The sequence below is a fragment of the Silurus aristotelis genome, assembly GCF_946808225.1.
Source record: "Silurus aristotelis genome assembly, chromosome: 6".
In the NCBI taxonomy this organism is placed as follows: Eukaryota; Metazoa; Chordata; class Actinopteri; order Siluriformes; family Siluridae; genus Silurus; species Silurus aristotelis.
The window spans coordinates 6144654-6159750 of record NC_139579.1 but is presented as its reverse complement, the minus strand read 5'-3'; the positions used below and the strand labels follow the sequence as shown (position 1 = coordinate 6159750).

Genomic DNA, 15097 nt, shown 5'->3' with positions numbered 1-15097 from the left:
TTATATTTTTTATGTCAAATACATTATCATAAGCCTTTGCAGGCTTAAACCTTTCATGCATAAATTATTTATACATATATCGACATTCTTATATATGTTTTTTCTTCTTCACAAAATAATAGCATGATATACACAACTTTATTCCGTCTTTGTGAAACAAGGTACACAGAACTATAATTTCTTTTAACAAGTAGAGGCCGCTACCAGACATTTTACAGTCTCGAGAAATAAACAATTTTCTACACATTTTTACTACATATTAAAAAAATGAGCAAACATACAAAAACAAACAAACAAAGAAAGAAACTTAGAAATAAATAAATGCAGATGTAATAATAAACAAATAAATGTTGAAACACCTAATAGAAGAAGCAATGTACAAATGAATGTATTTTATTAAACAAAAACGTTAATTAATTAATTAATTATTTATATTTTTTTTATTTATTGATTAATGTTTACGTCATTTCCGTCCTCCACACTCCGTCCGTCACTGACCACTCGAGGCGTACGGTACTATGCGATCCTCCACAGCAGCAGAGGGCGCTGTTTAGCTCGCGGCCTCACAGCCACGCACAACAAAACAACGGGACACGGAAAAACGTTAGATTTCAAATAATCGCATCCGCCTCCGTCTTGTGTGTGCTGCAGTGTGCATCCGAGTTTATTCTCGAGTGGATGTGGGGAAGCGCCTCCGCGCCGGTCACAGGGTCAGTAAGTAAGTTACGGTGTTGTGTTAAATACTTTGGATGTTGTTGTTGATCTCCGGCGGATTTTCACCGCAAAATGAAGTTGCTTTAATTTGCTGGCCGCGATTTAGCCGATAGCCACAAAGCTAACCTGCTTCTTTATCAGCCTGTTATTGTGTACACCAGACTAATAACCAGGGGATTAGGATTGTCCAGGGGAGACATGCATGTCCCCCAGCGCTCCACGGTCTGGACTTCTCTAATAATAAACAAATAAATAAATAAATAAATAATAATAATAATAATAATAAAAAAATAATAATAATAAAAATTGTTTATCAGTTGGCCGCCCGTGCACGCGCTTGTGCGGTATTGATTTCTAATATCTCTGATCCTAATATTATTTATAATCAAATAAACACAATCTAATATTAAATAAATTAACAATTAATATTTGAAATAAGATTAATTATGAAATAGTATTCGGAGGAGTTCAACATCTTAATATTGAATATAATAACATTTTCTTATTGTTATTATAAAAACAATTACATATTGTTATTATATAATATTATTATATTCAGTTTAATGACTTGAACTGATTTAATGCTAGAATTAAAGTTTATGCAATAAAATTACAACCTGGTCAATTTTTTTAATGCATTATTATTATTATTATTATTATTATTATTATTATTATTATTATTATTATTATTATTATTATATTTTTTATGTTATTATATATCTATTATTTTGATTGTCTTTTTAGGAATGTATGAATATAATTTTGTATTAACTATTCGATTCGTTTATTTATTTAAACTTATTTTTATTAACTTTGTATTAACATTTTATACTATGTTTTATTATTAATATTATTTTTTATTCTAATTTTATTTATTTACTTATTTAAATGCAATATGATTTTATTCAAATTCTGTTTATAATAATTCCATAAAAATACCTCTGTCTTTTAGAAAAATATGAAAACTTATTCATTGTTTAATTTAGTTTGGTTTAATAAAAATTATTTTTTTAATGAATTATTTATATTACTATTTATTATATGGTTTAATAATATTGTTAATGCTGAGATTTTATTATTGATATTTTATTAGGTATATTAATTGTATTTACTAATATAGTATAATCAGGTATCATTTGCTTTGAAAGCCTGAAGACAAGTCAAGGATGAACGAAAGATTTGTGTATTTCTATTAATAAAAAAAAGGTGCACAAATGTAATTACAAATGCCTGTTGAAAGGGTGCCTTCCAAATGCTGTAAATGTAAACCGAATTGTAGAAATCTAAGGGGGAAGAAAAAGATCCTAGAGCTAAAGGTGTTCAGGTAAAAATCTGTAGAAGAACCTGCATAATGTTTGATATTTGAGAGCGAAAGACCCACTGCCTCGTTCTAATAACTTTCCGGAAGTTCTATTCTGTAGACCTGTGACTGTAGCTCATCATATAGAGAGCGAAAACTGTTGGAACTATGGGAACACACAAAACAGACCCATATGGCAGCTTCGTGAGGAGTGATGCTGAAATCTTGACTCTTGGATTCACCAGGTTTATTCCCTGAATATGTGTGATTATGGTTAAGTTGTTGGAATTCAGAACCAAAGGCCATGAGTTTGAATTCCAGCACCATCAAGTTGCCGCAGTTGGGCCCTTGAGCAAGGCCCTTAACTTGAGGTAGACCAGTTAATCGTTTTTGCATAATAATAGGCAGTGATAGTTGATTGCTGGAACTATCAGCTATTAACAACAAATATTACTGATAGTTTTTCTGGGTTGCGTCTGTTAGAGTGGCTATGAAGATCCGCTTTGATCATATGGCACGAGAGTGGCCTCTAGAGGCGAATCACTGACGCGTGCGACTGCTGTACTTCGTTCATGTTTTTTCATAGCGCATTAACAAATAAAATGAAAATTAACACAATTATAAAATGTATTAGTAAATGTTGAAGTTAACAGTAATCAATAGTTATGAAGCATTTATTAACTTAAGTAAATGTTAAAAAGGTTGAAACTATTGAAAAATATATATATATATATATATATCTTTTTTTATAATTGGGTTCAGTACCTTTTTACATGTAGTTTAAATTTTTTTATTTTATTTTTTTTAAATCAGATGATAAATTAGTTATCGGCAAGTACAATCCAACTCAGCGTTTGTTATTGGTAAAATCCACTATCTGTCGACCTCTACCTCCTGCTCAGTTGTATAAATCTGTTAAATATAAATCACTCTGTAAATGTACATTTAGTTGGTAGAAATGTTTCTACAATGCTATGATGTTCCATGTGGTTCAGTTTTGAAACAGACTGGTATTGTTTATATAAATAACAGAACCACCTATTAACCATTTGAAAGCAATGTATCCATCAGAAGAATGGCATTTAAAGGTGTAGTAACCAGGAAAATGTAAATGACCACAAATCTCTATAATCTGGTAGAACATCTAGTCCCAAAAGATTGGAGGCCATTATAACAGCAAATAACAAATCTCATGGTCTAGTGTTCACAAACCTTTTTCCATATAGTGTATTTACAGACGCTTGGTTTGGTTGCAAGATCATCTTCACTTTGTTCTGTAGCAGTTGGCAGAAGACTTTCCGCCATCCGTACGTCAGCCAGGTTAAGTGTTCCACTAGATGTTGAAATGTGCTTGTGGAAATTTGTGCTCATTCAGCCACAGGGGTGGTACATGTCAGGTACTGCTGTAGTTGAGATGAGGAGGCCTCCAGTGCAGTCAGCATTTCATTTTATTCCAAAAAGGGTTGAGTCTCAGGATCTTTCACTCCAACTCATGTAAATCATAGATTCATTAAAATGGGGCATTCTTATGCTGGAACAGGTTTTGCGTCTCCTAGTTCAGTTGAAGGGGGAATGTTTATGCTACCGCATCTAAAGACATCCTATACATTTTTTTACTTTAAACTCTGTGATATCAGTTTTGGAAAGAACCACATATGGCTGGAATAGTCACGTCTTCCAGTGTTTTTGTCCCGATAGTGTTTAGGGAAGTTGAGTTTCCAGATTACATGGTCATTTGGCCTATCTTTTGTTTGTTGGTGTGCTTTTGAGAGCTAACATATACAAGCATGAAACGTCTACCTCGATATTTTCCTCACCCAAGTTAAAGTGAATAGACTTTTTTGCAGCGATAACAGTTTAGTGGAGGGTTTCACTAAAAGGATATGAAAGCGTCTACATGTTTGTCACTAAACGAAATGTCTGTGGAAATTGTTGCTACGTAGTCGCCATTTGTGCCTGTTGTATGCCTTTTGTAATAATAGTAATAGTAAAGTGCTTGTAGTTCTTTTATTGAAGCTCAGCGACTTTCCAGCGGTGTCTAATTTGTTAGACACACACATGAAAGACACATCAGTTTTATTGTTTACGGTTGAGGAAAGTCCAAGAGACAAATTAGTTCCTCTTGTGTGACCTTCCTTTAAATGTTACATGCCACTTACAACTCTTTCCATAAATGTGATCTCCTAACAAAGCTCTTATTACAAATTTAAATGCCACATTTCACTTTTAATTCATACAGGTTTTTTTTTAGATGTGGTTTATGGAGCACCCACAGAACTGTTCACAACCAGGACTGTTTACTGGTTTTAAGGTGAACAATTGTGTATTAATTAATAGTTTTGCTCATTTGACAGACTTGAATTATTATTTTTTTTTACTCTTCTAGAATTTAGCAGCTGGAGAAAGCAAGCCTGGGTGAAGGTCCCAGACCCTCAGTAAGGCTTAAAACACATTGTGATGGAGGTCGAAGAGAAGGATGCCTCCAACACCACAATGGCCAATGGGAGTTCAGGCAAACGTGGCAGGGGCAGACCTCGAGGGTCAGTAAAGAAAAAAATGATCTCCATGAAAGAGACATCTCACCACGCTAGAACGTCCAAACGGGTGGATTTTTTTTCACCCGAGATGGTGATCAGGCCGAAAGCCAAGAAACGCGGCCGTCCAAAAAAGATCAGAATCCCAGGAAGACCGAGAAAGATTCCCCTTAGTCCAGAGGAAGAAGCAGAGAGAATTTTAAGGTTGAGCAAGAAACGGAAACTCTCGAAGCCCCTCGGGAGACCACGCATCCATCCTCTCGGACACATGGCGAAGGAGAAACGGGGAAGAGGTAGGCCGCGCAAATACGGACCCATGGCTTCTCAAAATGGCCGAGTTGACAGGAATCTGAAAACTCTAAAGATCTCGGAAGTAGGTGGCGACACTCCTCGAGGGAGGGGAAGGCCAAGAGGTTCTTTTAAGAAGAAGCGGGGGCGACCATCAGGTTCATCTCCAGCAAAAAGACCAATACCAGGTACTCCAGGAAGGAGGGGGCGACCTCCAGGCTCCGGAACCAAGCTACATGTCAAGCAGGTTGAAAACGGAACACCTCGAAAGAGGGGCAGACCTCCAGGCTCTAGAAATAAGCTAAAGGTTATTTCAGTTGAAGCGAACGGAACTCCTAGAAAAAGAGGCCGTCCTCCAGGGTCTGGTACTAAAGTAAAAGTCGAAAAGCGGCTGACGAACAGCATTCCCCGAAAGAGGGGTCGTCCTCCAGGTTCTGGGACAAAGATCAAAGGTCTACTACGGGAAACGAACGGAAGTCCTCGAAAGCGGGGCCGACCCCCAGGATCAGGCAAAGTCAAAACAGTTACAGAGGAGGTGGAACATGTTCTCAATAACAGTGCCTTGTCTGTGAATGCCCAGCCCCGTAAGCGGGGACGCCCTAAAAAGCCGGAGTTCTCTTCAGTCATTCAAGGCGAAGAAGCAAAGAGCAAGGAAAACGACGAACCCTCGCCCAAACGACCCCGTAACTCGTACGCCTCATCCAAGAATTCAAGTAAACCAGGCGCCGAAGACCAAAAGGCCAGTGAAAACGATGCTTGCCATGCAGTAGAAAACGCTGTTCTGTCTGCTGGAGGTGCTGCAAAACCAGACCGTATAGCGCAAGTGGGTGAAGAGCTAAATCATGCCGAGGTTCACGAGAGTAACAGCAGAAAGTATTTGTCCTCAAGGGTAGCAGGTAAATCCCAAAAAAAGAAGTAAACCATCGGGTAGAACAGAGCACAAATATTTTTTAATGGGTTTTTACCAGATTTCATACAAATCGTTTGACTTGTACCGAAGGTTAACAATGCAGACTTTTTTTTTTTTGTGTCTGTTGCTCAGCTCTTGTGCTTTTGCATGTCTTTTTAAATAAAAAGTTTATTTTGATACTCTATGGTACACCACCTTCATGTACGTCCCCATCAAGACAATTATTATTTTTTATTACAAAAGCAGATGTTCAATTGCATCCAGACACAAAATGGAATTCCGATTTTTAGGCACATTCTCATCTGTATGACTTGGCTTTCTAAGCAAGAATTAGTTCGCTGAGCATTTCTATTATTTATACAAATTTATTGGGAGCAGAAATAAGCTATTCAGTAAAAAAAAAAAAAAAAAAAAAATGTATCAACGCCAAGATCAAACAGAACAAAACGCTTATCTGTATTGGTGTTTGTTGAAATTACTTGTGCTTGTGCTTTCCACTAGGCTTGATGTTTGAATGTCTGGTGTATTGGTGCAGGACCTGTGTTGTTTTTTTTTTTTGTATTAATTTGAATAGAATTTTGTGAAGAGAACACGGCATGCAGTTTAACGTTTCCATCACTGGACGGCAACACACCAAACTGTTCTAGCTAGACATCGCTGCATCCTGAGCCTGTGCTACCATCAACTGAATCCACCGAACACGTTAAAAAGTGTCGCGTGTGCAACAATGCAAACGTGGTTTGAGATGCATAAAACGGCAGTATTCCGTTTAAATATACAACTCGTCCTTTTATATTTTCTTCACACCAGCTGTAGAATGAGTTGTAGTGTGGGTGAACCAAATATACCCCTCCACCACCAACCTTCAGGGTTGTGTTCAAAAAGCTGTTTAAAATGTATTTCATGTGATTGAAAGGCAATTAAATTTTAGATTGTTGAACAGTCTTTTTAAACACATAAGCTATGTGTCCCAGCTACAGTTTCAGTATATATGATATATTTTTTTAACTGAGACACCATTTCCATAAATTGGAATGCAGTACAAAAGTGAAAATATGGAATATTCGCCTCAGCATTGCTATAAAATCGTATGCGCTATTATATTACTATTATAGTACTATTCCTATCCAATGCAAAGGCAAAGCAGTGATGCATTGTATTAAGAATATTACCTAAAAATTGGGTCGGACGATGTGGAAAAACAAAACCGTTGTCTAATATACTTGTTCCCGAAACCACCCTCGTTATTTGACTCGAATGGTTGATTGCTTACTTTTATACCTTTTTATGTGTAAAAATGATTGAATTTTTTTGTTTTGTTACAAAAATATATTTGCATTTGTTTAACAAAAAAGTACATTGTAATTACTCCTGTTATTAAGCAGGATGTCTGTGGTGATGTTTTCTGTCCTGGTTGTGAAGACATTTTATTTTTTACAAGCAGAAATTTTTCGTAATTATTTTCCAGAGTAAAAACTAAATGGACATGAACGCGAAGCCAGTGTTAATAGAAGTTCGTAGAATTTCATTTTATGATGTTTGAAACATGATCACACTGAAGGAGTTTTTATTTTTATTTTATTTCTTTTTTTATTCCCATGTGAACAGAAATATTTATATGTAAGTCTAGTTGTTTGTGTTGCTGATGTTCTAGTTCTATTTGTCCGATTGTATTTGTTGGGATTTCTGTTTAAATTCGTCACAAACACTTTGTGAATTTCCCAAAAAAGTAGCCATGCAAATGAGTCACTATTGTTATGTGATCATATATTGAAGTATAAGTTTGAAATATTAAAAAGAAATTCCATACTTGCTACATTTTTTTCACCAAACCTTTTTTTTCCCAAAAAATGTTTTCTTGGATGACGTATAAAAGTTATATATATATAATAAAAAAAGATCATTTGGTGTTTTTGGTCGCACGTTCCTGACAGTCTAATTATAGACAAATTTGTTTTATTTGATAAACTTAAATTGATCCTAAAGCAACAAAGTTATTACTTTCTCATTGCTGAAGCCAAATCAGTCTTTAGCCCTTTTATGCTTCATAACGTCTGAAATAGAGAATGGTTCCCGGTGCCCTTTTTTAGAACTATTTTACCATTTGTATGATTAAGGAGAGGTGTAGAACATTAAGTACCCTAGGCTACAATCAAGTACAACCCACCTCTCCAACGGGCAATATTTGGGTTGAAATCGAAGTAAAACTTTCCTTCGGCTTCTCCCATTAGGGGTCGCCACAGCGGATCATCCGCATGTTTGATTTGGCACATGTTTATACGCTGGATGCCCTTTCTAACGCAACCCTCCCCATTTATCCGGGCTTGGGACCGCCACTAAGAGTGGCTGGGGTTGGTTCCCTGACCGGAGAGTTGAAATCTAGGTGTTTTACATAAACCGCAAAAGTCTGATATCCTCCATGTGGTGTTTTTCCAGTCTGCAGCTTTCGCTTGTGGAATTTCTCTGTTGTTAATTTAGTTCATGTAGATTGGTCTAATGCCTTGTTATTTGACTGTAGATGTGTGTACATCCCTGGTAGATCGTGTATATAAATTTTTTTATTTTTTTTGCCCCCCCCCACCCCCCTAAAATGACTGATCCTAACCATTTAGCATAGATGTACTAGCTTTACAGCATTTGCATAGGCTTGTTTTCTACTCTAGTAACTTCTTTGATGTTTGATTTCTACATTAATCTGTACTCTTAACAACTAGACACTGTTTAATGTGAGCACTTGTATTTGATATTTTTTTTCTTTAATAAAATCCTTTCTTCAACCATTTTTTCAACCAGACTTTTATTAAGCTGGATTTGAAAGAGACTGATAATGTGCAGGACATTATTTTAGCTAAAAGAAGCCGCTGCCAATAGGAAATACCGCTAACATGACGGTAGGTACTTGGTCTACAACAGTGTTTTGGGGGAGGTGGGACTTGTCAAAGGTGCATGCACAGGAATTGAGGTTTTCCAGCAAAATATTGGTCAGAACTTTAGACTGCCTCCAACAGCTTGCATTCTTCCCATAGTGCATCCTGGAGCCAGGAAAGTGACGTACATGCAGTATCTCTCAAAATTGAGTGCAGCGCTCACATTTCAACAACCAGTTTGTCATCTCGAGAGACAATACTAAAGAAATGAAACTTGAATATATTTTAGAGTAGTCAATGTGCAGCTTGTATAGCAGTACACATTTACTGTCTAACATACAGCCATTACTGTATTGTAACTCAAAATAGCTGGCAACAGAATTGAGTACACCCTAACTGATGATAGCTGTCGTGTAACCATGCAAAACCAAATGTCCTATTCATCATAATCATGTTTTTTTCAGCTTGACAGGATCATACATATTTGTGTATCTTGTTTTAGAACAGTTCTAATTTGGTGTTTCAGTACAATTCTCTCGTACTGGATGTTCAACGTGGCACCTCATGGTGAAGAGACTGAGGATAACAAAAAAGTGAACTGAAAATGTCATATTGTAGGTTCTTTAAAGTAGGCATCAAGAGAATACCAAGAGTGTGCAAAGCAGTAATCTAAGCAAAAGGTGGCTACTTTGAAGAACCTACAATATGACATTTTCAGTTGTTTCACACTTTTTTGTTATGTATATAATTCCACATGTGTTAGTTCATAGTTTTGATGCCTTCAGTGTGACTCTACAATTTTCATAGTCATGAAAATAAAGAAAACTCTTTGAATGAGAAGGTGTGTCCAAACTTTTGGTCTGTACTGTATGTATGTATGTGTGTGTGTGTGTGTGTGTGTGTGTGTGTGTGTGTGTATATATATATATATATATATATATATATATATATATATATATATATATATATATATGTATGTATGTATGTAGTTACTAAAACTAGTATCAACACAGTGTGTCAAAGCTCTTATGTATCAGTTTATGACTTATGGATTCAAATATCAGATATCAATGAAATATAATACACTTGTTTTCCCGTGGGCTCACCACCTGCAGGAGGGACCGTAAGGGACTTTGCTGTGAGGATTGGGCAGCAGTCGAAGGCGGGGGCCTGCTTGGACTGCTGCCCCCGCCACCCGAATTACGGATAAGCGGGAGAAAATGAATGAATGAATGATAATACACTTGTGAAATAAATTACAATTGATGAGAGGCTTCGGCTGCTTTTCATTCCTTTATTATTGTTAGTATATAATAGGCAGTCAAAGTACACTAAACACTCCTGAAATAGTGACATCACAAAGAGTCCAGCAATAATATGTATAAAATAATATGCTTACAATAAATAATACAGCACAGATGAGGAACATGTTAGCCCCAGACTTCTGTTGCCTTCTGCCTTGCTTGTTGTTCGCTTCATAAACTAGTTTACATCTGTGGTGTGTGAGAACCAGGAAATGATACACCAGTGGTAAATTGAAAAAGACATGCAATGAGAAGAAATATGCTGATGGGCTGAAAACGGCACGCAACGAGAAGAAAAAATATTGATCACACTGCCAAATAGAATTAAACTAAAGTAACGAGATTGGTTTGAAAATGTAAGAAGTATAACGTACAGATATTTGTGTCAAAATGTTATAAATTAAAGTAAAAAGTCTGAAAAATAAATAGTAAAGTAAAATTTTAATACCAGAAAAACCTACTTAAGTACAGTAACGAAGTATTTATATTTCATTACTTCTATTCTACACTATAGTGTGTCTGGATGCAGTAGAATTGAATTTTCCTGTCACTTAAATTGAAGACCCAAACCTGCTCCAGCATGACAATGCCCCTCTGCACAAAGCCAGTTTAATGAAGATATGCTTTACAAGGATTGGTGTGGAGGATCTTGAGTGCCCTGCTATAGAGTTCTGAACTCAACTGTACTAAACACCTTTGGAATGAATTGGAATACAGACTGCAACCCAGTCCTCAACCCAGTTTGCAACCCTTGTGACTAAATGAGCACAAATCTCCAAATAAACTCCAAAATTTAGTGCCACATGTTCCCATGTGGATGAAGGTTATACGTGTGAATGAGAACTAAATGAAATGGGATGTTAAAAAAATATGTATGAATTATATGGTAAGATGTCCACAAACTTTTGTCTAATATAGTGTATCTAAAAGCATACAAAGCATCTAAAAGCTTCATCTATCCAACAACAAACAGTTATGTATATTTCCTCCTGTTAGAACAATAAAAGTGAGGATGAGTAAGCAATAGAGAGTGAGATCTCGGGTTGCAAATAGCCCAGGTTGGTATTTAAACAGGAATGTAGAAGTACTGGAGAGACACTACACAAACATGCACTTGGAATAAAAGGCATCAGTCGGGAAAAAGGACAAAGCTTTGGTATAACATTACACAAATTATTTGCTGGTGAAATGGTAGAATTTGCCAAATGCTCTCATTCTTTTCAGTGGTAGAAGTACACTGTGGAGAAGAGATCACAAAAAGTTCTAATGGATCATACAAATATTATTGCAATATTATTATTAGAAGATTTTGGGCTTATATCTGAGAACAGCTATTCCTCTAACCCACAACTACTTGGTGATGCATTTGGGTGATCATCTTCCTCATATGTGTTACTTGCAAATGCTAAACAAACATTTATGTTAGTAAAAGGTACAGGATTAGCCTTAGCAATAGATACAGAAAACGAATATCGATATTTAGATTTGAATTCAAAATGGATGTGGCTTAAATTAGTTTTTTTTTTTTGTGATGTAGAAAGTGAACAAATCTGTCTCTGTCTGTCTGTCTGTCTGTCTGTCTGTCTGTCCGTCAATGCTAGCACTCTCAGCATAGTTTGTAAATTTAGCTTAAATACTGTACCGACTTAAATACTGTTTCTCAACCTCAACATCACTTCAGATTAGAATTTTTCTCAACTTCAGTTGTGCATGAAAATGTTTAAAAGAAAACTCCTCTTTTGCAGTTGTTCAGTTTGCATGTGGCATTCCATTTGTGGTATTTTTAAATACATTTGGTGCTTTTTTTTTTCTAAATAGACTATAACAAACTAGTTAACTTATGTAATCTTCTTAAGTAATACTAACCAGGCATTTACTAAGACTCAGTGGAGGCCCATTGTCAATGCATTGCACACTGGTACATCTTCATGTTAATGAACATGGTGTTTCTTTATCCACTGAGCTTTATAAATACTGTATAAAATAAAAAATCCTCCTGTTTATGTTTTTTGTTTTCTTTGCCTGATGCACATTCAGTTTCTATTCAATGTACTACGAACATTTCTGTCAAGGTTTCTAAAAAAAAAATATTTTGTTTATATTTGGATTTGTATGTAGTATGTACCATTACTTACAAGAAAAAGGAAAAAAAACTCTAGACAAATCGCTGAGGCTGAAAAGTGCAAATATGTGCTACAGATCACTAAACAATATGAAGGCAAATAAAGTATATCAAGTGTCTTGGGAACTAAGGTATAAGGGAATTTACTCACTGAAAGCAATGCCCAGTAGGAGGACAACAATAACTCCAACGATGATCATCATCTAGAAAGATAAAAATTATTTGTCCTTAATGTACATGCATTGAGTATACAGTGCCTGTCAAAAGTTTGGAAACACCTAGTCATATATGGTTTCTGAGACACATGCATGCTCCATTTGTTTATCTGGAAGAATCTAGGTTAAAGGCAAAAACACAGGAATTGGACAGTGAATGACGGTTCTGTGGACAGATGAGTCCAAATTTGAAATTTTCGGCTCTAACAGAAGAGCTTATGTAAGAGGAAGAACAGGAGGAAGATGTTAGCAGACAGTTTCACAGCCACAGTTAAACATGGGGGTGGAAGCTTAAAGGTTTGGGAAGGTTTGTTTTGGAGCAGGGAAGGTTGGAAACTTATTCCGGGTGAAAGAAACACTAAACCAACATGGCTACCATTCCATACTTCAACACCGTGCAATTCCAACTGGACTGCAGCTAATTAGAACCAACTTTACCATACAACACGACAATAACCTGAAGCATATGTCCAAGCTCTAAAAGCATTACTTAGAGAGCAAACAGTCAGCTGGAGTGTTCTCTATCATGAAATGTCCTGCTAAGACAACTCACTTAAATCCTATTGAACTGATCCAGAATGAACTGGATCTCAAGTTCGGAAAGAAATCTCCAATTAGTGAAAAAACTTTGTACATTTTTATGAGAGATTTTTCAGCTAAATGAACCTTTTTTTTTGTTTATGAGTTAGCTATCAATGATCATATTGTGTTAATATGCTCTGTTTAAATGCAGCCAGTGTGTCATGCACTCAACTTACATAATATAAAACAAAACTCTTAAACATCATTCTGTGAATAATAAAAAGCATGAAGGAAAGTAGAAAACAAGATATTAAATATACAGACAGGTGACCAAAGAAAGAAAGGACTAACAAAGTTCTGAGAAGCCATGAATCAGCAGAACATCTTTACTGCACCATCACACAGATTCCACTTTGGACTAATTTGCTTTATGTAAAAAAGTGATTCAAATCCATGCCAGGAAATTGTGCTCTGCATTATAAAGTGGCCATCATTTTTTATTCTTTAATTTATTGCCCCTAAGCTCCAACTTCCTTCCGATTCACTTTGTTTCGGATAACACAGATAACGAATAGAAATACAAAAGGGAAAGAAATGCAAAATAATTATTAGGGTCTGCATCAAGAGATTCAGCAGCAGTGTGTTTAATCCAGTGACATCACTCTGCCTTTGTCCTGAGACATGATTGAATTAGAGGTTGGTCTGCCATTTGGGTAAAAATGCACTGCAGGATGGAGGAAGAAAAGGGATGAAAGTTTAATGGCAGAGGTTTTGTTGAAGTTATAACAAATATAATGTTTTAGCTTTTTGAATGGAGTGGAGACACAGGCCATTAATGACTCATTAATTAACTCACATTAATGAATGCGATTATACAAACCAGATATTTATTTTTCAAGCTGGTGCTGGATATTTATCTAGTTCTGGCAACACAATGATTTAGAGGCCAATGTTATTTTGAAATATCTTGCAAAAAACTTTCCTGTCACTGTTAATAATGATTCCATGCACACAAAAATGACAGTATAATATATTGACAAACGTATTGGGACACCCAACTTTTCCAGCCATATGTGGTTCTTCTCCAAACTGTTCCCACAAACTTGGTGGCACACAATTGTATAGGATGTCTTCTGATTCTGTAGCATTACATTTTCCCTTCGTATGAACTAATAGGTCCATGAAGATGAAGATCTGGTTTACATGGGTTGAAGTGGATTTTAAATGGCCTGAGATAGAGCTTTGACTTCAATCCTACTGAACACTTTTTGGTTGAATTAAAATGCTTCACCCAACATTAATATCTGACTTTACTAATGCCTTTGTGGCTGAAATCTCCATAAGTACACACAAAATCTAGTGGAACATCTTCCCAGAAGAGTGGAGTTTATTATAACAGCAAATGGGGACTAAATGTGGTTCAAATAGATGTTCAAATAGCACATATAAATCTTGTGGCCAGGTGTCCACAAACTTTTGTCAATACAGTGTATATTCAAACTGACCCCTAAAAATGGATACTGCAGTTTTGGTGTAAAGGATTTTAAAATCCTGTGGACAAACCCACATTAATAATTTACAACACATTTATTAGGACTAAAACATACAATGCGGTATGTATAGTAATACGAGGCCGTTGGGAGTGACAAGGATGGACAAGATTAGAAATGAGTTTATTAGAGGGACAGCCCATTTAGGATGTTTTGGTGACAAGGTGAGGGAGGCGAGATTGAGATGGTTTGGACATGTGCAAAGGAGGGACATGAATTATATTGGTAGAAGAATGCTGAGGATGGAGCCACCAGGTAGGAGGAAAAGAGGAAGGCCAAGGAGGAGGTTTATGGATGTGGTGAGGGAAGACATGCAGGTAGTTGGTGTGAAAGAGGCAGATGTAGAGTACAGGGGGGTATGGAGACAGATGATCCGCTGTGGTGACCCCCTAATGGGAGCAGCCGAAAGAAGAAGAAGAAGATGTTTAGTAATACGAGGGAAAGGCACAGCTTATTAGACATGCTTTTATAATTCTAGTTATAAGTGAACCTTTTGTGTACGCATGAAATATCACACATGGTGCAATACGTTTCACAGTACGCACCTTGCAGTTTTTCCACCAGTACTTGTTCTTTAGCTTGGCAGCACTGCTCTCAAACTGCTGAGCCCCATCGTGCAGTGCTTCAGCCCGCTGGTCCATCTCTGACAGCTGCTGGTCCCTGTGTAGCACTTTTTCAACGTTTTCCCGAAAAATGTCCACCACCTAGAAGGGTTTTATTTACGAGGGAGCTTAGCAATTTTTAAGCGTTTTGTCATCCATTATTTAAATA

At 36.3% G+C, this 15097-nt stretch overlaps 2 protein-coding genes across 6 annotated transcripts in view; one reads left to right on the top strand and one right to left on the bottom strand.

Annotated features, from left to right (window-relative positions):
• The first annotated feature begins 535 nt into the window (after nt 1-535).
• LOC310727656 (uncharacterized protein) lies at nt 536-8523 on the top strand. 5 transcript variants are annotated; one of them, XR_014534061.1, is made up of 3 exons: nt 579-718; nt 4401-7852; nt 7884-8523. XR_014534061.1 is itself a non-coding variant. In XM_083544370.1 (2 exons), the coding sequence occupies exon 2, from the start codon at nt 4472-4474 to the stop codon at nt 5753-5755; it is 1284 nt and encodes a 427-aa protein (XP_083400496.1). In that variant the 5' UTR covers nt 536-710; nt 4401-4471; the 3' UTR covers nt 5756-8523. The 5 variants fall into 5 exon arrangements, 4 of the variants coding, with proteins under 4 accessions (XP_083400496.1, XP_083400497.1, XP_083400495.1 ...); XM_083544370.1 differs by having other exon boundaries at nt 536-710; nt 4401-8523; XM_083544371.1 differs by having other exon boundaries at nt 563-714; nt 4401-8523.
• A 1370-nt stretch (nt 8524-9893) lies between these two features.
• vamp1a (vesicle associated membrane protein 1a) overlaps nt 9894-15097 on the bottom strand; it is a 6715-nt gene continuing 1511 nt past the window's right edge. Inside the window, exons 4-6 of the mRNA XM_083544458.1 lie at nt 14872-15030; nt 12191-12242; nt 9894-11154 (exon numbers count right to left, since the gene is read on the bottom strand). Coding sequence (XP_083400584.1) covers nt 11138-11154; nt 12191-12242; nt 14872-15030 — 228 coding nt within the window. The 3' untranslated portion in view covers nt 9894-11137. The remainder of the gene's footprint in view (nt 11155-12190; nt 12243-14871; nt 15031-15097) is intronic.

Coding starts and splice junctions, on each gene's coding strand:
- LOC310727656 (XM_083544370.1), top strand. CDS start 4,472: ATGGAGGTCGAAGAGAAGGATGCCTCCAACACCACAATGGCCAATGGG.